The following is a 23,436-nucleotide window of genomic DNA, read 5'->3' on the forward strand; positions in this document are numbered from 1 at the left end:
ATTTTCGACTGTACGAATATTTTTTGTCCAAATAATGCAATTTTTTACTTATTATATAATTTATATATATTTACTTATTATTACATAAATATGTTTTGATTATTACATCTTTTTAGGTAAAATAATTTTGAGAAATACACAATCTATTTTATTCTTTGTTAATAAATTGCTAATTAATGTTTACTTTCTAAAAATAAAGTTTTTTTTTAAAGATGTATGTCTCCCATATACGAATTACTTTTTGCAATCACTAGGTTTTCTATTTTTTTTTTTATAATAAAATATATCTTTTACTTGTGTAAAAAAACGGACTATATCATAGTACGGCTGGGCGACGATGTCGTATTTTCTATTTGTCGATATTGTTAAAAAAATATCGCTCGCAATAATTACAGCAACCATTCGACACCTATCTCATACTTGGAGCAAATGGATATTTTTTACAGCGATGATTCATCGACTTGCCGCTATAATTATTCTGCGCGATGTTTTCTAGCAAGATATCGCGACAAATATTGTCGAGGTAATATGGAACATCGCTATTGGGAAAATCTATACATAGTCGAGAGGAATATATATATAAGAATCTACCATCTCTCGTGTCTCCGTAAATCAGAAACGATTTCTTGACGTTGAAACACGGCGATTGCCTTCCGCAATCTTGCATGAACTTTCTTAGCGGCTAACTTAATGAAACTTGAACAGAAGTCCGTCATAAAAGAAATTTCCAACTAATATTAACATTGGAATCGCAACGGGACGTGCGAACATATCGCTGCGACATTATGTCCTTTCCATTAAATTCGCTTATAATCGAATGTGGTTGTTGTTTCCTGTGGCTGGGCTTCGGACCTGTCGTCTAGCTCTAATTTAACAGACGCAATAATCTTTTGTTATAGCTTGCGTTTATTTCTAATGCTTTAAGGATGTATCACTCATTTTTACATTTTAATGTGTTAATTTTTATACTTTAAATAAACTATATACATATGAAAGTTATGTCTATAACATTCTATTTTTATTGAACGACACATTTTTATAATTTATTTACTTTATAGTTTATTTACTTGGTATTATTATTTGTTATATAACGTTAACATTTTTTAAATAATGACAAAAATCTGAATTTTTTGTACAACTACTTTTTAAGATGATTTATACAAATTTTCATTGTAATGCAGAAATTAATCGTTTTGTTAAATAAATAAGTAAATAAATTTTGCTTATTTACACACAGAACTAATCTCTCCATCGCAATAAAACTGTATAAATCATCTTGAATAGTTAAAGTAATATTAAAAAATTTAATATAGATTTTTGTTATTATTTTACAATACATTTCTATACATTTCCATTGGAAAGATGAAAAACAGACTACTTATTGCAACAATTTTTTATCTAGGTTCTAAATCGTCGCTAAATTTTTTCGTTTTATTACTACAATAATGTTTTCATAATTTTTTTATTTTTTGAATATATGTAATACATCCTTGAAGAAATAAAAGAATACATCGAACGAGAATTTGCGACAGTGAATATTTAATGATTCAAAATCTATGCATAGACTTGTCAAATATCACAATCGGAAATATCTCGAAATTAATTTAACACATATTTAGAGAAAACATGACATTAATGACATCTCTCTCTCTCTTTACCACATGACAAAAGATGCAATATGTGCAAGGATGCAATATAAAATTAATAGCTATTCATGCAAGGAGGGACTCACAAGTGTGTATTATTTCGTATTTTGTGCGGTACATGTGATATTTTCTACATTGATGTTTTTTCTTTATGGATTGAGTCACAAATAATAATCTCTTGTTGGCCTAGACCGTGGCCGGTATTTGTAGTCGCTTCTTATTTTAAGCATCTTAAGTAATGTCTTAAGATGCTAGTACGGTTGTTTCTGTATGTTGGTTTATGACATCTTAAGACTATTTAAGACAATCTTAAAATATAATTGACTATGAACTTTGGCCTATGACACAATATGGCAGTAAATAAAAAAAAGCATCCTTTACGATAGTTTATGATGTATGCGAACGCTATTTCGAAACCGTTTAAATCACATCACATTTTTATTTTACAGAGCCGAATAAATTCTTAATGTAACTGCACATGCCCTGACGCTTAGCGTCTATATACAATATGTACATACATATATTATCGCTAAATTTAAGAATTATGTAGCTTATTACCACAGTATATATTCTTAATTTTTAAAATTTTAATTATCTCAGATGTGACTGTGCGCCGAAACATTCGGACACTAATCACAATCGATCTGAGACGCTAATAATGTAAATACGATAAGGCGCCGAAATATTCGGACATTCCTATCTATGAAATAATTATTAGCGTCTCAGATCGATTGTGGTTAATGTCCGAACGATTCAGCACACAGTCATATCTGAGATAATTAAAATTTAAAAAATTAAGAATATATATATAATGTATTTATAACGTCTAATTTTGACCGATTATTGGCATTCTTACATATGTGTATCATTTACACGGTCGTATTTATTCCTATTAGCATAGTTTTTCACAATTTCAATTTTTGTACTTTGATGAATATTTCTCTACACGCGCGTGAAAAATGTAGCGGTTGCGCTAATTATATAAAATTTGTCATTTGTGTATTTTACAATTATAACGGCTCATTCGTTTTTCTTTTAACGAATTTCTAGTCGAATTTCGCGTAACAATTGTCTGCTGGCAAGACAAGCAAGCCTTGTGTAAGATGTGCTATCGTGTCTATTATATCTTTGTAAAACATCTCCAATGGACCAACACGAATTGTGGTTGTGAGAATTATGAGAGACTATGTACGCGCGCGTATATTATCGTATATATGCATTTTAACAGCTAAGTACTTTGTGTTCTAATTTATACAAGTATGTACAAATTCGAACACATTGAGGGAAATGTGTCTATTGCACTTTGCATCGAGATTTCACGTGCACGCAATGTAAGTATGAAGAATTACTGTACATATTTATCGCGGGAAATAAACGCGTACGTAAATAAGTATTTAATTAAAAAAAAATTATTGAATTTGATCAAAAAAAGAGTTAGCAATTTGAACAAAATTTAGATGTAATTTCCAATAAATAATGACATATTTATTTTTGAACATACTCAAGCATGACACAACAGGGTTTAGGAAATACACTAATGAAACTAAACCTATGCCATTGTCATTAATCACTCGTACACTTAATTTTAACAATTGCCTAAGAAGCATAAGCAGACAAGCTATAAACTTCCTATGTATAAAAAGAAGTAACATACTTGATACTATAAATAATCGTGACTGAACAAGACGAGATAAATATAATGACGAAAAGAAAATTAGTTGTGTAAATTTAATTAAAATAAAGAATCTTTGCTATATAATAAAGGCAGTAGTCTATCAAATGGAAGAGCCGCGCGTCTATCTATGTAAAATATCTCAATCTTCTAAGCTAAAAAAATCAGTACTACATAATATTGCGTAAAAAGCCTTAAATATATAGAAATTGGACGTCTTGGCGCTGATCATAATAAGCATAATCGATAGAAACACAACCAACATTGTTATACTAACAATAAGTACGATCAAGTCAGTAAGTATATCATGTACATGTATGATTTCGTGCGATTTTGTTCGGAATTTCGAGATTTGTCGAGAAACGTGCTTTCGAGATTAATTAACGACAAAATAAAAAGAGAAAGATCTACCGTAAGATGGATGCATGACATTTACTTGTGAGTACAGTGCACGATAGAATAAGAGTATAACAACGCAATTTGATTAAAACGTGACTGTTGTGTTACCTGTAGAGATCGCGAACTTGATCTTCTCGGAATGCATTTCTGCACGTGTTCAGCTTGTTCTCCAACGCCTGTAGAAAAGTATAATTATGATTAGAGATATGCTACTTTTTAAGAATACCTTCAGAGCTATAATAGACAAGTACAAGTGTTGTTAAGTACAAGTGTTATATTGACAAGATTGCGATAAATGTTGTGACAAATGTTGGATTAACAGATATTAGAATATATAATATATCACATAGAATTATTGTTTTGATTAAGTGCAGGCATGAAATGTTCGGCAATGCATAAGCCAGGATGATTAACGTGGATAACCAAAAGCGTTTGTAATAACGAGAAAATAAAATATCGAGACCTGCTCTTTAAGGAGATGCAAAATAATTTAACGATGGAGAAATCATGACGAAGATCTGCACGCGGTCGGTCTAGGTTGTTGCCTTATACACTGAGTAGACACGTGAGTCTGGGCCGCCGATAGGCCAGTAGACGAGGTGGTATTCGATATTTGTTCACTCGGACAAGTGCATTTTATTCTCCTACAGCCCATACAGACCCACCTGTCAAGCTACCAAAATGCCAACTACATCACACTAACTCCCATCTATTCCAAGTGCAAATCAAGTCCGACTTACTTACAATGCATAGGAAATACTTACATATTAATTGTATATTACGTATATACACATAATAATATGTTTTGTCAATTTAATTGTGATGTAATGTAATTTTTTAACGAGTACTTTACTAGAAAAATTAATAAAAACTTAAAAAAATTCGTATTTACACAGACAATTGCTTTGTACTATTAAATTCATACATAGCAATTTTATATGTATGTATAAAAGATATAATTTACGTTATGTGTACAAAGATACGGAAAGACATACAAGCCATGCTTCAAGCTTAGAAAACTATAGGTGTGTAGTAAAGAAAATATTCAAGATATATTGTATATGCTTACCCCGACTTTTCGCATAAGGTCACCGATCATGTTCATTGCTAGTATTCTAGTGCAGGGTGGTAATGGTTGGCTATTGTTATTGTTATTCCCAATAACACCTCCTACCATCCCGTGTCCAACTAGCGAAAAACACAAAAGTCAAATTAATGACTTGTAATTATTGTGACCAAATAAATTTCTATTTATAAATTTTTGATAAATTTGTGGTTAGATATATATAATTTTAATTTGTGTCCAGATTTTTTGGAGAAGCCGAAACAAAGAAAAAGAAAATACTATTAAAAATATTTATTTAGTTACATCAATGCATCCTGCACATCTATTGCTGTGATCTCTTTTTAATTTTACAAATTGTTAAATAGTTGAATATCTCAAGATAAATAGCGAATAAAATACAGAAGAGATTGTAGTTTAACCAATTCTTAATAATAACAATTAGTAACGTTTATTGTATGCAGTACATATTTTCATTTTCTTAACCATTTGCACTTTTTGACGTCCGCATGATTTGTGATATTTATCAATTTTGACGATTATCCTCTCGATGCAAAGTGGAAAAAATACTTTGCCTTAACAAAAGTTTTGTACAACCTACTTTTTATCGGTGAAGTCGTCGTATTATTCTGAGGTATGGTTTGTGAGACTATTTGGCTAGCGGGTGAATTCGACTCCAATTCAGCCTGTAGCTTATTACTATCAACGATGCTACGAACTCTTTCAACAGACAACTTGTTATTGTCGGCGTGATGTCTTTCATGTACTTGTATCTCCTGCTTCAAATCTAAAATACCATAGAATATTAGCTATCGTTGTAAAGTGTTGAAAGAAAAAATTATCAATTACCTCTAACTTCGTCCATTAATCTTTGCACTATGACTTTTAGGCCTTCTTTTTCATCGAGTTCGGATTCGAGCAAGGCATTCTTTTCTATAGCTAAATTAAACTTAGCTTCTATTTCTTCTTCCGTGACCCTATTTATCCTACAAGAGAAATAACGTAGTTTTTATTAACCATTAAATTGTTAACGATCAGTTATTATCAGTTTAGTATCAATTGAGAAAATATCAAGTACCTGTGTGCTCTTTCCAAATCGTCATTCTTTTGTTCGAGTTCTCTAATATACTTCAGTAAGTGCTCGTGTTGTTGTTGTAAATCTTGTGCCTTTCCCTGGAACATGGCGCAATCCGTAGACTGTTGATCTAGTCGCGTTCTCAGTTGTTCGACTTCTGTGGCGAGTCTCGTGTTTCTCTGCCTCAATTCTCTATTCGTTTTTTCTGCTTGTTCTAGAGAGGTCTCCAGCTCTTTCTCCAGCATCTGTGAATTCTCTTGGAATTCTTCTAGTTCCCTCTCAACGTCATCTTTCCTGGATATTAATAAACATTATTTTCAACTCTTTTACTTTAAAGAGAAATCACTATAATTGGTTTTATTACATATCTATTATGCACAAAGAATAACATCCTCCAACAAATCATCCAAAATTTACGTGAAATGCAAAGTAATGATTCATTGTTCAATCATTAAGTAAGATAATTAAGAATATAACTTGTATATGTATATTTTAATTTACATAATGCAATAAAATTTTGCATCAATTGTAAGATTAATAATTTTAAAATAAAATAAGCTTAGGCACAGTAACATTTTTCATTTGATTCTATTAATTGTTTAATATGTTCTGCGTTAATTTTAAATTATTTGTTCATTATGTCATGTGGATCTCTTGCAATCCTTGGCACTTTTATTTGTATTTATTACATTTGTTAAGTAAAGCGAAAGATTTATAGCAACAATGGGCTAATCCACATTTTGTAAAATATATTTTTCCCATTACTTCAACTAGAGGTCATGTTTTCTGTTTTGTAAAATGTGGATTAGCCCACTGTTGCAAAAAGTCCTTCAAATGTATTCCTCTGTCAAAAAAAACTATGAAAATTACTATAAAGAAAAATCCAGACATATCACCTATGACTCACATGACACAGAACATATTGAGAATCGAATCATATATTTACAATTCTGATAATCATTGATCCTGATAATCACGTCATTTTGATCCTAATAGATGACACTATTGTAATTTACACCATGGCAGTTTCATACAAAAATAAACCTAAATCAAATAAACAAAGAAATATCGAATATGGTCGAAGCTAAATCCTGATACCTAATATTGGATGTTTTCAGCAAGAGATACAGTAAATAAATCATTACATCTTTCTTGTATGCAATGTTACGTGATAATTATATAATAAAAGAAGCCAATAAAAGCCAACACTGGATGTGCTTATGAAATAGCACCTATATCGTTTAATGTCACATTAAATGTAACATTAAACGATATAGGCACTATTTTATCTCTGTCTCTAGCAGGAAAACACCCAATATTTCTATGTAAATTGTAAAATATATGTTCTAGTTGTTCAACTGCGCGTTGGACACAATCGACCTTAAAAGCAGTAAGACAATCTACCTTTGAAGTAGTTGGTTCGCAAGATCCATCCAATATTGAATCTCATCGTCTTTCGACAGAAATTCTGGCGGATCTGTATCCATCATTGTGTCTGCTTTCGACAGTGAAAAGGCTGCGTGTGTACTTACTGCTGTTGCTCGATTTGCTAACGGCTTTGAGATATTACAGATACAATCGTTCTCTCACGTTGACATCCTGCAAGGAGGCAAAAGCATGACAAATCTCTCAATTGAAGATACTTGAAATGTTTAAGAAAGGTCTGAACATTTCAAGCGACGTATGTATTTAGTATTGTGTCGTTTAGCATTGTAGTTTGAGCCCGTTATAATTAGTCCCGCGTATGTCGGAGGCGCATTCCACGATTTTTGCACGAATCTCACTCACACAGTAGAGGATTTTCTAGAATTTTTAGAGTCGAGAAAATCGGATGGACGAATTCAGTTGGGAATGCGCTTTTCGAATTCGCTCTCGATGTGGACGAATAGATCTTGGGCAATCACTCTGCGAGCGAGATGGAGCGAGACGCAGTCGCATGTATCGCTAATGTCATTATCGAATACCGTGTTATTGAGTCACACTGGCCACAAGGCGCACAAGGGGCCAAGCCAAGGAGGTACGAGCAGGCGCGTAGATAGGTGTGCGTAGGAAAGTCAGTGGTGCACTCACAGAACATATAATGGTGCACTGATGCCACTGACAATAGGTCTGTCGCGTTGTATGAAATCCCCAAATATTTTTACACTTAAAATGAGATAGATACATATTTTGCTTTAAAAAGAGAGAAAGCGAAGATGTCAAATGCCAAAAGTGCAAGCAACGCGAACAGACCTACAATGTGTGTGCGCGCGCGCGTGTGCTGTGTGTGAGAAAGAGAGAGACAGGTCTTTCAAACGGATGTTCGCATCATGGCGGAATTATATGGCCCGTTTCTACTAATCTAGATAAATTTTTATCTTTATTTAATTTACTCTGTCTCTTCTTATAATTCTTAAAACTAGAAAAAGATGAAGAGTTAGTTGAATCGAAATTAAAGTTGATTTATGTTAGTAGAAATAGACATTAAACAAGAGCTGGGTAAAGCTCTAGACATACCAAAGTAGCGCAAAGTAATACACAAATAATACTAAGCGCTTATTGGACTATAGACAATTAGGTCGAAAATGGCGATCGAAATAACCAATAGAAATGGCTGCGTTCAACGGAAAAAACCGCTCACTGAGCAAAAAAGGGATTAATCTATGATTAATATGTTTATTTATTATAATTCACAACGTATAATAACTTATTGTCTATTATAAATAACTTTAATATTATTTTTTAACTTATTCATTAAGGCTTAAGGCTTATGCTGGATTCACCTTGCATCCGATTTGCGTCGTACGACGCTCTACAACCAATCAGAAAATAGGAGTCCGTGTTAATAAGAGGGTGATCCCGATTGATCACGGCTCGATTGGACAACACCAATCACAGCGACCGATGCCTAGGAGCTTTGTAGTCTCAAGCGCTGTGAGTGGCTCGTGTCCAATTGAGCCGTGTCCAACTGGGTGCCACCCGAGCATAAGAATGGACGCTAGTATCAGTATGCGTTACATGAAAAAGACCAAGATGATCGCTCTTAGATTTTTCTTTGTTCATGCCACGCAGAGAGGAATAAAGGAGGAGAGAGAGAGAGAGAGAGAAAGACAGAGAGAGGATTGAAACACAAGGTAAAATAGAAGAAAAATTATACGAGAAACGTACATCTTGCGGATTCAATCTTGATTCCGACGGACGAGTTCGGACATGGAATTTTTCGAATTATGCGCTCGCCTATGATTCCCTATCGTAATGTTTTACCTGTTAGGTATTTTATTGTGCCGGTTGCCGCGTTTTTGTTCGATGCTGCATAGGAAGTGATGGTGGAACGATGGCTGAATTTCACAGGTAACGCGCCAAACGTTCCCTCGTGCTACATTTTGTTATGTCAAAAACTCATCGACGTGCATTTGCGCGTAGCGATTTAAATGCGAAGGAAAATTTGCTAAGAACTTATTTCTGCTGTCAGAAGGACATGTTCTCTTGACAAATTTCTCTTTCTTTCTCCGCATTCTTTACAATTACACATCTTTTATGAAAATCATTAATTACACATACCATTGAATTGTTTACGCGATTGTACAGCATGTAATATGTCTCGTTTAAAAATTAAAGACAGATATAATTTTATCGATATAAAGTGTTATACAATTTTGTATGAACTGAAAATTGCAAAAATTTACACAAATTATTAAGCACGAGTATTCACTTTGACCAAATAAGAATAATAAAATAAAAATGTTTTACTTATTTATATTAAGTATGTTCTTTTGTCATATATTTTTGTTTAATCTTGACTTGTTCATTTAATTTCAGCCTATACATTGAACTCCTACCAGAAAACTTGTGAAACACATGGCTGACGAGAACTCTTCTGATTACCGTACATCCTGTGCGGAAGATAATGATGAGATCGAGGGCCTTAATGAGAAACTGATACAACAACTTCTGTTGTCTACGCCAAAGTTTTTCTCTTCGGAGTCCAACAGTTCGCTGTGTGACATTAGATTAGAAAACAATAGCGGTTCTAATATAGACTCTAAGGCATTCGGTTCTTTGTCATTCAGCCATTGCAGACATGACTGCTCTCTTCTGTGTTATGATAGCCCAGCTAAGATGTCGAGTACATCGAATCATCTTCCACCCATTGGCGTATTTTGGGACATTGAGAATTGTCAGGTTGAACTTTATATAATCTCTTCTTCCAAGAAAGAAAATTTCTCTTGTTTTAATATCAAAATAATAGGCCTATGACTAAACTATGATCTGTTTTTTTTTTAAACTTGCACAGTTTATTTTAAATTTTTCTTTTTACCTTGGAGGAAAAGAGAATAAATGAACTGTACAAAAAGTTGCGCTAAAAAGGATACTTATTGTACCTAAAATATAATTTGTTCTTTTTAGCTGATATTCTCTTGCATAGTTTATCGTAACTCTTTTTCTTTTCATTTTGGAGGAGAGAAAGAAAAGATTAACCTCATAAGAAGTTTAGCCCGAAAGAACAGATCTATAGATATACAGGATGCCCAGTAAAGGCCGTAACAATACTTAAGAGTAAATGCCTGAGATTATTTTGAGACAAAAATTTCCATACCAAATGTCAAGGCTACAATAATTTTTTAATTATGAGCATTTAAAGTTATCGAAATGGTACTGCTTAAAGTTTGCGCGTTCAGATGTGATACAACTAGGATTGCCATCCATTCTCTTTTTCCAGAAAGCTCTCTTTTTCTTGTTCTTTGTTTAGGGATCTGGAAACATCTAGGGAGATTTTCCAAAGATGTCTAGGATAATCATGAGTAGTAATTATTTGGGATACCTTTGGACAATTTTTCCACACATTTCCAAACACTATAAAAGAATGATGTTCACTGTCCAGGAAAAAAAGATAGTTATGGTAACTCTAGATAAAATCCTACAGAAAATCCAATCGCACCTAAGCGTGCAAACTTTATGTGGCATGATTTGCTAACTTTAAGTGCTTATAATTAAAAAAATTATTATAGCGTCGACATTTTGGTACTAGAATTTTTGTCTTAAGATGATCTTAGGAATCAACCCTTAAGCATTATTACGGTCTTTACCGAACGTCAACGACAAAAAATTTTAGTGTAGTCCAGTGCAGTAACAGAGAATAAATATTCTAATCATGGATTTCAGTGAAATAAGATTTGTCACGAAATAATAATAATTGTATTGCAGGTTCCTAAAGGTAGATCCGCCATAGGAGTTACACAGCTAATTAGAGATAAATTTTTTGATGGTTATAAAGAAGCAGAATTTATAGTGGTTTGTGATGTTCAGAAAGAGAATAGCCAAATCATTCAGGAACTAAATGATGCTCAGGTAAAACAATTTCATGGCATAATTTCGATAAACTCCGGAACACAACGCTCATTACCAAATAACTTATTCTGCATTTGTTAGGTTAATTTAATACATGTAGCTGCTACATGTAAAAATGCTGCAGACGAAAAGCTTAAACAGGCCATTAGAAGGTTTGCCGACATCCACGGTAGCCCGGCAGCCATAATCCTAATATCTGGTGATATTAATTTTGCCGCTGATCTCAGTGATCTACGTCATAGGAAGAAGATTCATGTGATACTGCTACATAAAAAGAATACTTCAGAAGCGTTAATATTATGCGCTAATGAACATTATGACTTTATGGAGCTCACGGAACCACTGCCGTCCAGACCTCCACCAAAGGTATGAAGACCGGTATGTGACGACTATAATATTGACAAGGGAATTTCCATTCCAAGCTGCTAGTATTATAAATTACGCTACATTCTTTTTATATGTATCTATTTAATAAACAATATTTATAGAGTATACGTAGTATACTTTTTCTCATTCTTTATTTCCAAATTTACTTTGTCTTGTGTGTATCTGTATGTAGCATACTTCGTACATCCGTATGAAAATAAATATTTTTGCTTTACAATAAGAAAACCAGTAGAAACATCAAAATTATTCAATTCGGAACATTGTTTCCACTGAAAAACACATCATAAATTTAAAGCCTATTCTATAGTTATGTAAGCATAGTTGTAAGTGATTATAGTTGTAAGAATTGATCAATCATAGTCGAATATGAGGAGAATATTCTACTGTGATTGGTTGCAACTATAACGACTTACGACAATGTATTTACGCAATTGTAGAATGGACTTAATGTCAAGAAATAAAAATTTCTTCTAAATACTAAAGACGTTCGTCTTTAAGTTTTCATAACTTTTTTATCTTTAGTCATTGGATTACTTTAGATTACGATGTCTTCCTGATTCTTCTCAACGTTCCAAATTTACTCATTTTGATAATTTTACTGTTCCTATAAAGTGAAAATAATTATTTTGTTAATTATGTCGGTTCTATTCCGACAAGAACTCAAACCAAAGTCGAAACGTCTAGTCTTTTATTTTACTAATATACTTGTTACACAATAATTTTTTGTCGGTTTACATGGGCTTTTATTTTTGAATTTATAATAAAAAATTAATATTCCAAAAATTTTAGTAATTTAAAACATTCAAACTTTTTTCTGGAAAACTTTGTTTTTCGAATTATGTCATTACATATTTTAACAAATAAGCGATATACACAATCAAGATATATTTCAATGATTCAGCGACACTGAGGACACATTAAATTTTTCAGTTTTATGAAACGTGCATTTAAATTTCAAATTTTTAGTACGTTTATCAATGTAGTTATATCATAGAGTTGACCAGTGATTTTTCAAAACACAAATTTACCACTTCCATGGTATATGTATTTATGTACACACACACATATATATATATATGTATATATATATATATAATTTTAAAATTTACTGTCACATAATCTGCCTTTCGCGTATACATATGTGTATTCCCAGTTTACCTACAAATGTAATTTAACACTTTCAGGGTAATGAATCCTATGACCTTCTAATTAGTAACCTTCCCAATGAAACGGATGTTAATATCATTAAGCGTCGTCTTAAGCAATTATCTGAAAATTGCGGTGGTCGCGTGGTAGATGTCCAGTCAAATACTGCCATTCTACGCTTTACGTCACATAGTTCTGCAGACAGGTATATATTTTATGAATGTTTATTACCACAGATATAGTGAAATAAAAGTTGCTTTAAATATATAAAGCAATTGCTTTTTTTCTTAAATTAATTTTATGAACAATATGTAAATCGAATGTGATATGAAATATGTATCTTTTATAGTATAAAGATATTAATCAGAAAGTTACTATTAAAATTTACATTCTTTATTCGTTTGCTAGCTTATCCTATATTAACTTTTATTTAAATATCCCGCTCATATATGTTGTGCAAATCAACCTTTCGCATTCTCTGTTCTACCATTGGATCGGTATACGTGTTTAAAAAAAAAAGGAGGAAAAACGGTCTTATATGTCTCCTTTATTATATATACAGATGTAGCAGGGATGAAAACATAAATAGGGAAGATTCGAAATAACAGACAGTAATGTAACGAACATAGTGATATCAAAGAACGTCATATAGTATAATAAATTTACTTAATTGTTATATTTATGAGCACATAATAGGATTTATTATAGTGAAATTTTTCTACAGAGTAATATATATCTTATTATTTAGTATTTATTGTTTCTTTATTTAAATATTCAATATCGCAATGTTGAGTGATAGTTTTACTTCTATTTGTGGTAAGTTGTAATATCATCATTGTCAAAAAAGTTTATGCTGCTTAATATCGAGGAATGTTTATTTTATATGCAATACATAGTTTATTTTATACGTGCATTTCTATTTAGGTTAAAATTTTGTATTGTTACTTATTGTTAATTACTGTTGTAATCGATCGATGTCAAGGTACATTCTCGCGATCAAGGTCATTTATAAGTGAGATTACTTGTTAACGGACTATACAATAACAATGTAAATTTGTTTTTTCTTCTTTTTTTATTTTTGGTAGGGCTCAGAAGCGTATGGAAGGAGAACTTGTTCTTGGATCGAAAATATCTGTAAAATATCTCGGGAAGGAGAAAGGAAACATAATTATCAAAAATCTAGGTACGTTTGTGCTGGTAAAATTTTAAGCGACGTAAGACTTGATCACCAAGCTTATTGTAATTAATAATATTCTTTCAGGAAGTATCATAACTCGGAGTAGGGCAGTTAGTGATTCGGAAATTGTTACTGACTCTAAACAAAGTAGCTCTAAACAAATGTATGCTGCGAGTGCCTCTGTGCTAGGGCAAAGGACCCTCCAATTTCCACATGTTCAGTCCTCATCCTCTGTAGTGGGTGGCTATCCTGCTTTCAATCCCCATTGCGCACCCATCAATGGTCCACCATCGGGGTTAGTTTTTGTGAAATTTGTGTTCAAATTTCTTATTTGGTGAATTAACATGATATCGTTTTTCTTCAATGATGGATAATCCGAGAAAGAGCCTTAGAGTCGCGAGTAGATTTTTATCCTTGCTGATTCGGGCTATGAGCTTGTAATTTGATCTTATCTGATACAAAATATTAAATGAATTTTATATTTGCTACAAAATTGTAATGGAAATTTAATATTTTTATTTTATATTTCGCAGGTTAATACAACCTCCAATATTTTTTGAGAGATCATATCTGAATAGCGGAGAGGTATCTTTTAATAGGACATACAATGACCTTACTAGGGTGCAATCACCAAATATAATATGGCCACTGGCGGGACCTCAACAATATGGTCATATATGGGAACCACAATATAAAGTTAGTTTTGTTTAAAAATTATTTAAATCTATCCATATATATTTAGATATATATATTTCTCTGTGATATATTTTCTTTACTCTCAACCTTGTTGATAATCTGCTATAATTGTCTCATTTTTTTTACTATAATGTTTATTTTTATAACGTTCTAAACGATTACTTATTTTTGTTTAAGGCAGAGAAGTCAAAGATATTAAATAAACGGACTCACGTCCCGCAGGTTTGGGACAATAACGTTGCTGTTACCACAACTTCTCGCACTCCTGAAGGTCTTAGGCGCATAAGAGGTACACATGGTACATTTCTTCATGCTTCTGAATGGATTGGAGGACGGCAGCCATATAATTCATTAGCTGTTCCACTTGGTTATAATGGTAATAATTATGAAATCAATTATGTACTGTGTCATTTTGATTGCCTCGTGTTTGACGATTAATATTGTGTATTATTGAAACAGTGCAATCCAATCCGTACAAACGACGTAGTCCTTCTCCGCTGTACGATGCGCCGACTAGAGAAAAGAGCTCATGGCACAGTCAGGTATAAACACAATTGTATTTTATTCATTTAACACATTTAAAGAAACGAAAAGATAACAGAGTGTTTATTACCTGGAAGTTTCAGAGGATTTTCTTTTTATCTCTAAAAATTATATCTGGAATTTTTATAGAATTTTATCGAGATTTAGGAAAATTTTTGGAATTTTATTTTCAAATTTTAATTCTGTCTTTCTAAAAAAATCATTGTTTTTTTAACCAATTTTTCTTGATAATGTAAAATATTAACAATTAGTTAGTAATAAATATGACACACATCCGTATATTCACATTCTTGTGTTTTGTGAATTTTTAGAAAAAAATCAAAGTGACAGTAGAAGACAATACTCAGCAGAATAGAGTAGCTCACTGATACTATCGAATTCCTGTTTTCAATATATAGTTTGCATTGCTCGTATTTCATTAGATTTTAAAGGTGTATTAAAAATTTTTCTAATCTCTTGAATTTTGAATAAAAATATCTCTAAAATACCGGGAATACCTTTAAAATACTGCAACAACTTTTCAGAATTTTTTTGCAAGATTTCAGTAAACACTCTAGAAAAGTGTTTCCTTTTTCCTTTTTTCAGAATCAGCAACAGCAGATTTCTACACGAAATAATAAAACACCATCACCTTACGAAAATAATATATTACAAGGGACAGGACAGCATAATCAAACATCACGGTCGCATCTAAGTGACGCAGAAAACGAAGAAGTAGAGGTATTTTTTTGCATATTGTTATGACGTGTTAATTTATTAAATACAGAATCTTTTGAGACCGTAATATGAACATACAACAAATCGGAAATAAAGTTCCTAATCGCCTATGAGCATTAATATTATGAAATTGTTATTTTAAAACATATATAAATAATAAAACATAAAAAATGTATAAATAATAAAACATATGAAAAAAATTGTTATTTTAATTTGTGATATTATTGCTTTAGTTCTGTTAGGATTGCGTTTCAAGATTAAAAATTAAACTCTTAATTTTTATTAAAAATTTAATTAAATTTTATTAAAAACTTAATTTAACTCGTAGTTTGTAGGATTAGATATGTAATATATAAATTCACACGGAATTATTTAAACATTAAAGATCCAACTTGATCTTTCAGGGTCTTTTTTCCGATTGTTTTGTGTTAATTTATTCTTTTCACTTAATCTATTGTTTCTTAATCTTTTCTTCTTTAGAAGTTTTTTAATCCTGTAAATAATCGCGTCGGACATAACATCAATAATGGCACTAATATACCCATCGAATTGCAAGTAACAAATTTAGATCAAAACATCGATATGAAAGACATGAAGCGAATTCTTTCGTCTGTGTTCATGGAACACATCTCGGTACGTGGTCACTTATTTATTGAAAGAATTGTAAAATAATTTATGTGCGGTCAATTTATTGTAGAGATACGTTTTTTTTTTCTATTTTAGAGCTGTCATATTTCTTTATTTACACAATCAGATGGTAATTACGCCGCTAGCGTAAAAGTACCTTCATTATCGGACGCACAATATGCGATCTCACAATTGCACCGTCGTAAAATAGGCTACAAGCGCATTTTGATATCTTACGCTCATATCGGTGGACCAAATTTGCAACTTATCCGAGCACAAATCGTATTGCTCTTGCAAGAGGTCCCGGGACACAAACTACCATTATTCAAATTCCGCGAGATGTATGAGAGCCGATTTATGATTTCTATAAGCGTGTCAGAACTTTACAAGATGAGAGACGTATGCATAATCACTGAAGATCCGAGTGGCAGAATGGTCTCGCTCAATCCGGATCATAGAAACACACCGTCGCCATGTTTTAGTAATACGATACAGGTGCGCGATTGTATTCTGTGTTGTTTCCTGTGTAGTTAGTATTCGCTAAATGATGAATAAGAAGCCGAGTCTGAGCTTTTCCGGTGACGGTAGAACTACATTATAGTTCCTCTTACTGTCGAAAAGCTTTGATCATAATTGTAAAGCGATTCATTCTGAGTTAATATACTACTCTCTTTTGTGGATAGAAAATTATACATTTGATATATATGAAAGATGTTGAACAACATTTGCAGGATGGACAAGTCAAGTTACCGTATTGCACAATGCATACCTCGAAACCATTATCGGACAAAGGTTGGGCGGAACAAGAAATGGCATCCTTACCTAATGTAAAGATCTCTTTGAAACTTCTCGAGTCTCGTTTGCAACAGTTACTAACGTCGCACAATGGTATTCTACCCTTGCCAAGGTATGTTTTTATTATTTATATTAAATTTTATATATAGTACGAAAGAATTCTAACGTTAATTTAAAATACGTATTGCAATCTGTTGAATAATTTCAGTCTACCGAACTGTTATGAGGCCGAATTCAAAGAGCAGTTAGAAATTGTAGAGAAAGGTGTACCTTTAGAGCATTTGGTATCATGCTTGTCATGTGTCGAATTAAGACAAGATATCGGCAGTGTGAAATACATTGTGTGGATAGGGAAGAAGGATCATGAAAATAATCATGATGGTAATTATTTTATAATAATTATAATTTTAATTATAGTAATGCAATAAAATGTATAGTAATATATATAATTATATCATTATAATGTAAAATTAGCTGTTACAATAATTTACTATTATAGAATTTTATATGATACTGCACGCACGCGCGCGCGTACACACACACACACACACATGTATATATTTTTTATAAAAATTAGTTAACAAAATGTGCATTGATCAAAGTTTCTTTTCAAGAATCAACATGTTGCTCTTTTTAGAAACCAAGTGCGTGAGTCCACCACTCGCGAATCAGCTAGCTCTTTTTAGCCGCGAACTGGTCGATCTTCTGAAAACCGCGAAGCACTGCCAATTACCATTCAATCGATTTATACCGGCGTATCACCATCACTTCGGACGACAGTGCAGAGTCGCCGATTATGGGTTCACTAAACTAATAGATCTGCTAGAGGCACTTACATACACTGTCCAAGTAAATTAAGTCAATGTAAATTAAGTGGCTGTGAATTAATGTTAAATCAGAAAGATTCACGAATCGTCGTGTATTCTTTCAGGTAATGGGAGAAGGCAATAAGCGTGTGGTTACGTTGTCACATCGTGCTCAAGTACGCAGATTTACCTCAGATTTACTACGAGTACTGAAATCGAAAGCGAGCAAACAAGTGGCACTCTCGGAATTTCCAAGCGTTTATCAACGAGTGATAGGTACGATGTCTTAACATTTATTTATTCGCGTTTATTTTTTAGGTAGGTGATCACAGTAACATGTAACATTTTTTTTGTTAGCAAAACCATGGGACATTGTGGATTACGGTGTATGCAATATCGAAGATATTCTTAGTGAAGTGTCCGAGAATACGGTCGTTGTAACTCCTATGGAAGCCAATGATAAGATGATAGCCATCCCCAAACGCGAACAGACTGCTGAAGAAATGGAACGAACGAAATTGTTCGCTAAGGAGGTACGTAATTCGCGAATTGCGTTTTTTAAGAAAACTTATGAATTAAACAATAAATAAGAATATTTAAGCCTATAACGGTCGAAGCTAGATCTTTAATATTTTAATAACTCAATCATATTACGGTCTTAATAAAATAATTTATTACTATGAATTAAAGATGTATTAACTGTGCAGTTCCTGCAAAAGGATGAAAATTGGAAATATTTATTAATATTTATATTTTCTATACAAAAATAAATACTGAAATGATATACATATAAAACAGTTGTGCAAATAATATTATATATTTATTTATAATGACACTTTATTTGTTGCGTTTATTATTATTTTATTATTATAGTACTTCAACTTAAAAGAAGAATAACAAATTTAATTTTTTTGTATAGGTATAGGTACTTCTAATAATCAAAATTATTTACGTACATTTTGATTGTAGTTTATATATTAGTTGTTCTATAAATAAAGCATTATTCATTTATGTAGAAAAATTAATATATGAATCACAATAAAACTTTGCTTAAATTTCAAGAATTTGAAGTACTTGTACAAAATATTGAAATTATTTTTTAGGATAACAATAAAAAATAACAAATGCAATGAATAAACTATAAAAATGTATTATTAAATAAATACATGATGTTATTCACACAACGGCTATTTCATATGTAATTTTAGTATTCATTTTTATATGGAAAATATAAATATTATTAATAATATAAATATTATTAATAATACAATCTATATAAATATTGTTTATATAATATTTCATACAATACAATATTTATATAATATTTCCAATTTCAAACTTTTTGCAGGAACTGTACGCATAATTATTGAGCTCTATTAAAATAAATTCTTGTAATTTAACAGGTAGTTGAATTACTGCAACATGCGCCACAATGTAGGATGTTATTCAACAAGTTTGTACCTTCCTATCATCATCACTTCGGCCATCAATGTCGCGTGTCGGATTACGGATTCACCAAGCTGATCGAATTGTTCGAAGCAATTCCGGATGTAGTCAAAATCGAGGAAGTAAACGGCGGCGAGAGACAGATATCTTTAACTGAGAAAGAGGGTCTTAAGGTTCTCTCCGAACAAGTATCGAAATTGGTGATACGTGCTAGAAGTGGCCTAAGTGTTTCAAGTATTGCGCCGAAGTTCTTACGTCATTTCGGCTACATGCTACGTCCTGAATTGTACGGTTGCAGTTCGATGTTGCAGCTTATGCAGAAGCTTGGAGATACCATTCAGGTATCTATAATAACGCAGCATCGTACAATCAAGTCTAACAATTAGCAACGCTTTAATAATATTGACTGTTTCGACTCTCCTTTATCGCAGATCATAGATTTGGCTACAGGACCAGCTATCATCACAGTAGATAAATCGCATTTGCAGCAAAGAACCCTCCAATGCCGACGTGTGTTAATGGAGCAACCCCAACATAGAATGCCTATCAAAGATTTTGTAAAACAATACTCTCAATATTATATGAAGCCATGTAATTTGGACGAATTTAAAAAAGATCTAGCAAACGTTGTTCGAGTATGTATAAATTTAATACAAAAGAAGCGATCTATTATTGTTCATATTGCCGTTTATTGCCTGATTAAAATTGCTCTTTGAATAATTCAGAGTATTTTTGCGTGTGTTTACCATATTTTACAAATATATCTTACAGTTCACAGTGATAAACGGCGAACAATTCATCGAGCTGACACCATTGCATTGCTTCGCTTGTGAACTTTATCGCGTAATGATGAATTATGGTGGTTCATTAAACTTATCACAGTTTGATACGTCATACTTGAATATTATAGGCATAGCTTGTAAACCTGCACAGTATGGTTTTCCAACAATAACTGCACTTTTACAAGCCTTACCTTGTACTGTAACGATAAAGGAGACACGGAAGAAAGAAGCGATTATCTATTTGAATAAAAAATTAGCCGGTAAATAAATAGTTGAAGTATAACTTCTTTCATGTGTTCGTCGGTATCTTGCTAATTTGAATTTTTCACTCTTTAAGCTTCCGCCGGTATACTTTTGCCATCAATATATAAACCGATGTCATCTTATCACGATACGGATTCCAGCAACGATTCATTTGAAAGTGATTCTTCATGTCGCGCAAATGCCTCAAATGCTCTCGGCATTCGCGTTCAAATGGATCACGATCAGATGGATCACGAGAAATGGATCGATCAGTTGACAAACATTAATTCTTGGAAAACGAAGGACGATAAAACTCTGTGGTCGGAGGTTTGTGATAAGCATTGGAAGAATTTGCCGAGTTCGGAAGAACGCACAACTAATTGGCCGGTCTCGGAAAGCGGCGGCGAAAGCTTCCTCAACAGCTTGATGCGCACACCGATAATGCAATGTAATTTCCCACCGCCGCCACCCAAACCCGACTCACCACCCGAGGTATTATTTTAATTAATTAAAATTAAAGGGGGATTCCTATTGTAATAGCTCTGAAAACAGTGATTTTTATAAATGTTTTGGACAAAGTTTAATAAGATCCAAATAAACTTTTTTAAGTTATAATGAGGCATTCTCTTGGAATATAAAAAAGTTTGGTTTTTTTTACATTTTTTATTATACATATACTGAATAGCGTGTAATAGTTAACTATTTCCAGCGATGTATGGCGTACAGTGTAGCATCTATCACAAAACATCAAACAAAAAATTTTTCTGAAGTTTTCTTGATATTATGCCATTTCGATTTTATTTCTATAAAAACTTTACAGCAATATAAAATCGACTTTTTTCGAAACGCTACTTATACGTTGTTCATAGGGCTAGATATGTATTTGAATTTTGAATTTTCAATCTTTCGATTTTAAATACAAAATACGTAATTTCATGTGCTCTACTGAAATACAACATACAAAATATACTTTTATTGTAAATACTGTATGTTAAATAAAAGTATTTCAAATACATGCTCTCCAGTCCTGGTTGCTTAACCAAAATCTTTTTATATCTAAGAATGCCTCTTCGTATCTTAAAACGTTATGTGGATATCAACATTTTTTCTTAAAAATTCATAAAAGTGTCATCTGTTTTTAGAGCTGTTACATTAGAATTTCCCTTAATATTCATCTCAATACATCTGATTAAAATTACTGAGTTGTCATTTTCTTGTAGGATATTGTATGCAAGGAGGAACACTGGAAATCATCGCTCTGGTCCCCAACAAAATTTACCTATCCGCAAGATGAACATTCCACGAACGTACAGGTATATTTTCCTTTTTATTGGATATGTTTACACACGAAAAAATTGTTTATTTGCTCTTCTACATAGTTTGTTAATCCGTTGTCTCCTTTCAGGTTCCCCCGTTGATCTTACCAAGTTGGAATCAGATTTTGTCTGGCGACGGTATATCGAACTTGTTGTCGCCAACTAAAAATCTATTGCCCGCTGCTGCGAATCCCTTGTATCCGTCTACTTCTCCTTACTATAAGTCCGTCGTGGCACCACATCCGTCAGAATTGCCTCTTCCTTCTTTATCGTTAACACCCAAGAAGAAAATATTGGCAGATAATCAGAAAAAGACTGCCACCAATGTGAGAACTCATCTCAATCTTGCAAATTCCGAAAGTGAGGATAATATTATCGACGATGATGAGAGCAGCGACAGTCATAGCATTTCTAGTAAACTCTGTGAGTAGTTACATTATTTAAAAAAAAAAAAGAGAGAAAACCCTTTTCTATATCAACTAATGTTTTATAAAATAATCATTTATATATATGTATATACTCATTCGCTTTAAAATATCAGGAAACTATGTTTATCTCGCTAGTTAAAGGCAAGAGACGTCTGGCGGCCCAATTCAATCAGCCGATCGAGCCATAAGCAGAAAATGTGCAGGAAAAGAGAGATATTAAAAAAGTGATAAGCTCAGGATCAAAATCAGATTATGTGTAATCGATTTTTTCACGGAAATAACAAAAAGCTTTGGACTTCAACGGACTTCAGTAGATTGTCACCTAAAATGGATTTAAATTACCTATACTATTCCATGAATGTGGTAGGTACCATACTTAATTTATACTCAAAATTTACAACAAATCCATATAGATTAAATGTATATGCAAACTGAAGGGAAAGGATTATAGCACGAATTATTTTCAAAGAGTATGAAAATATACATCGAGTAGATTATGATTGTATAATCAGAATCATAATAAGAAATGTGTGAGCGACGTTTATACTGAATGACATGTACTGATGGCTAGGAAAACATGTAGCATTTTTCGTACTGTGATATAGGATATAAAAAGAAGCGAGATGATAGTAAATACTACATCAAGAAGGGAGCTTGGGATGGCAATAATTAAATTTTTCGCGGTAAATCACACACAAGAAGCGTGACCCGGTACATTTGTGAAATATGTAATTATGTCTGAACCTTTTTTATGTCCCTATCTAATATTTTCTTTTATTAACATTCTATCTTATTTGATATTATTTTAATCTTTATTCATGTGTTTGTATCAAATTTACAATCAATTTTTACTTGATTGTTTCGATTAGTTAACAATACATATCGTGAAAAAATAATTTTTATATCCATTCCTTTTTTTATTTTATATTCGTTAAACGAAATTGGAAGAACATTAGACTAGATTCCGTAGTCATCAAGTATATATATATATACACATACACATTAACTATTCTCTTTTGTAAATAAATTATCGTTGAGAAACGCTTCTTTTGGTTTGCTTACGTTCACATTGCCAAGGACAATGTGAGTTGCATTCATATAACATACTATATGTCCAAAAAAGATAATTACGTATAATTGTTGC

The 23,436-nt window shown here is 32.3% G+C and overlaps 2 protein-coding genes across 6 annotated transcripts; one reads left to right on the forward strand and one right to left on the reverse strand.

Moving 5' to 3' along the window:
* Positions 1-307: 307 nt before the first annotated feature.
* nudE (Nuclear distribution protein nudE) lies at positions 308-7,986 on the reverse strand. Of its 2 annotated transcripts, none has more exons than XM_018515937.1 (8): positions 7,644-7,986; positions 7,260-7,454; positions 5,859-6,149; positions 5,630-5,766; positions 5,382-5,567; positions 4,787-4,905; positions 3,826-3,893; positions 308-865 (listed from the first exon to the last, which is right to left on the reverse strand). In XM_018515937.1, exons 2-8 carry the CDS (start codon positions 7,343-7,345, stop codon positions 808-810), a joined length of 945 nt encoding a protein of 314 aa, XP_018371439.1. In that variant the 5' UTR covers positions 7,346-7,454; positions 7,644-7,986; the 3' UTR covers positions 308-807. The 2 variants fall into 2 exon arrangements, with proteins under 2 accessions (XP_018371439.1, XP_018371438.1); XM_018515936.1 differs by lacking the exon at positions 308-865 and adding an exon at positions 4,181-4,390 and having other exon boundaries at positions 3,814-3,893.
* Positions 7,987-8,972: 986 nt separating this feature from the next.
* Marf1 (meiosis regulator and mRNA stability factor 1-like protein) lies at positions 8,973-22,998 on the forward strand. Of its 4 annotated transcripts, XM_018515932.1 has the most exons (25): positions 8,973-9,185; positions 9,654-10,016; positions 11,040-11,183; positions 11,265-11,549; positions 12,755-12,921; positions 13,802-13,899; positions 13,978-14,188; positions 14,427-14,589; positions 14,767-14,965; positions 15,049-15,131; positions 15,718-15,852; positions 16,330-16,482; positions 16,573-16,971; positions 17,208-17,383; positions 17,480-17,652; positions 17,909-18,120; positions 18,203-18,353; positions 18,435-18,610; positions 19,481-19,864; positions 19,955-20,158; positions 20,295-20,565; positions 20,643-21,040; positions 21,769-21,861; positions 21,954-22,287; positions 22,428-22,998. In XM_018515932.1, exons 2-25 carry the CDS (start codon positions 9,693-9,695, stop codon positions 22,478-22,480), a joined length of 4,986 nt encoding a protein of 1,661 aa, XP_018371434.1. In that variant the 5' UTR covers positions 8,973-9,185; positions 9,654-9,692; the 3' UTR covers positions 22,481-22,998. The 4 variants fall into 4 exon arrangements, with proteins under 4 accessions (XP_018371434.1, XP_018371436.1, XP_018371437.1 ...); XM_018515934.1 differs by lacking the exon at positions 16,573-16,971; XM_018515933.1 differs by lacking the exon at positions 8,973-9,185 and having other exon boundaries at positions 9,693-10,016; positions 22,406-22,998.
* Positions 22,999-23,436: the final 438 nt, after the last annotated feature.

The sequence above is a fragment of the Trachymyrmex cornetzi genome, unplaced genomic scaffold (genome assembly GCF_001594075.2).
Source record: "Trachymyrmex cornetzi isolate Tcor2-1 unplaced genomic scaffold, Tcor1.1 scaffold607, whole genome shotgun sequence".
Classification (NCBI taxonomy): domain Eukaryota; kingdom Metazoa; phylum Arthropoda; class Insecta; order Hymenoptera; family Formicidae; genus Trachymyrmex; species Trachymyrmex cornetzi.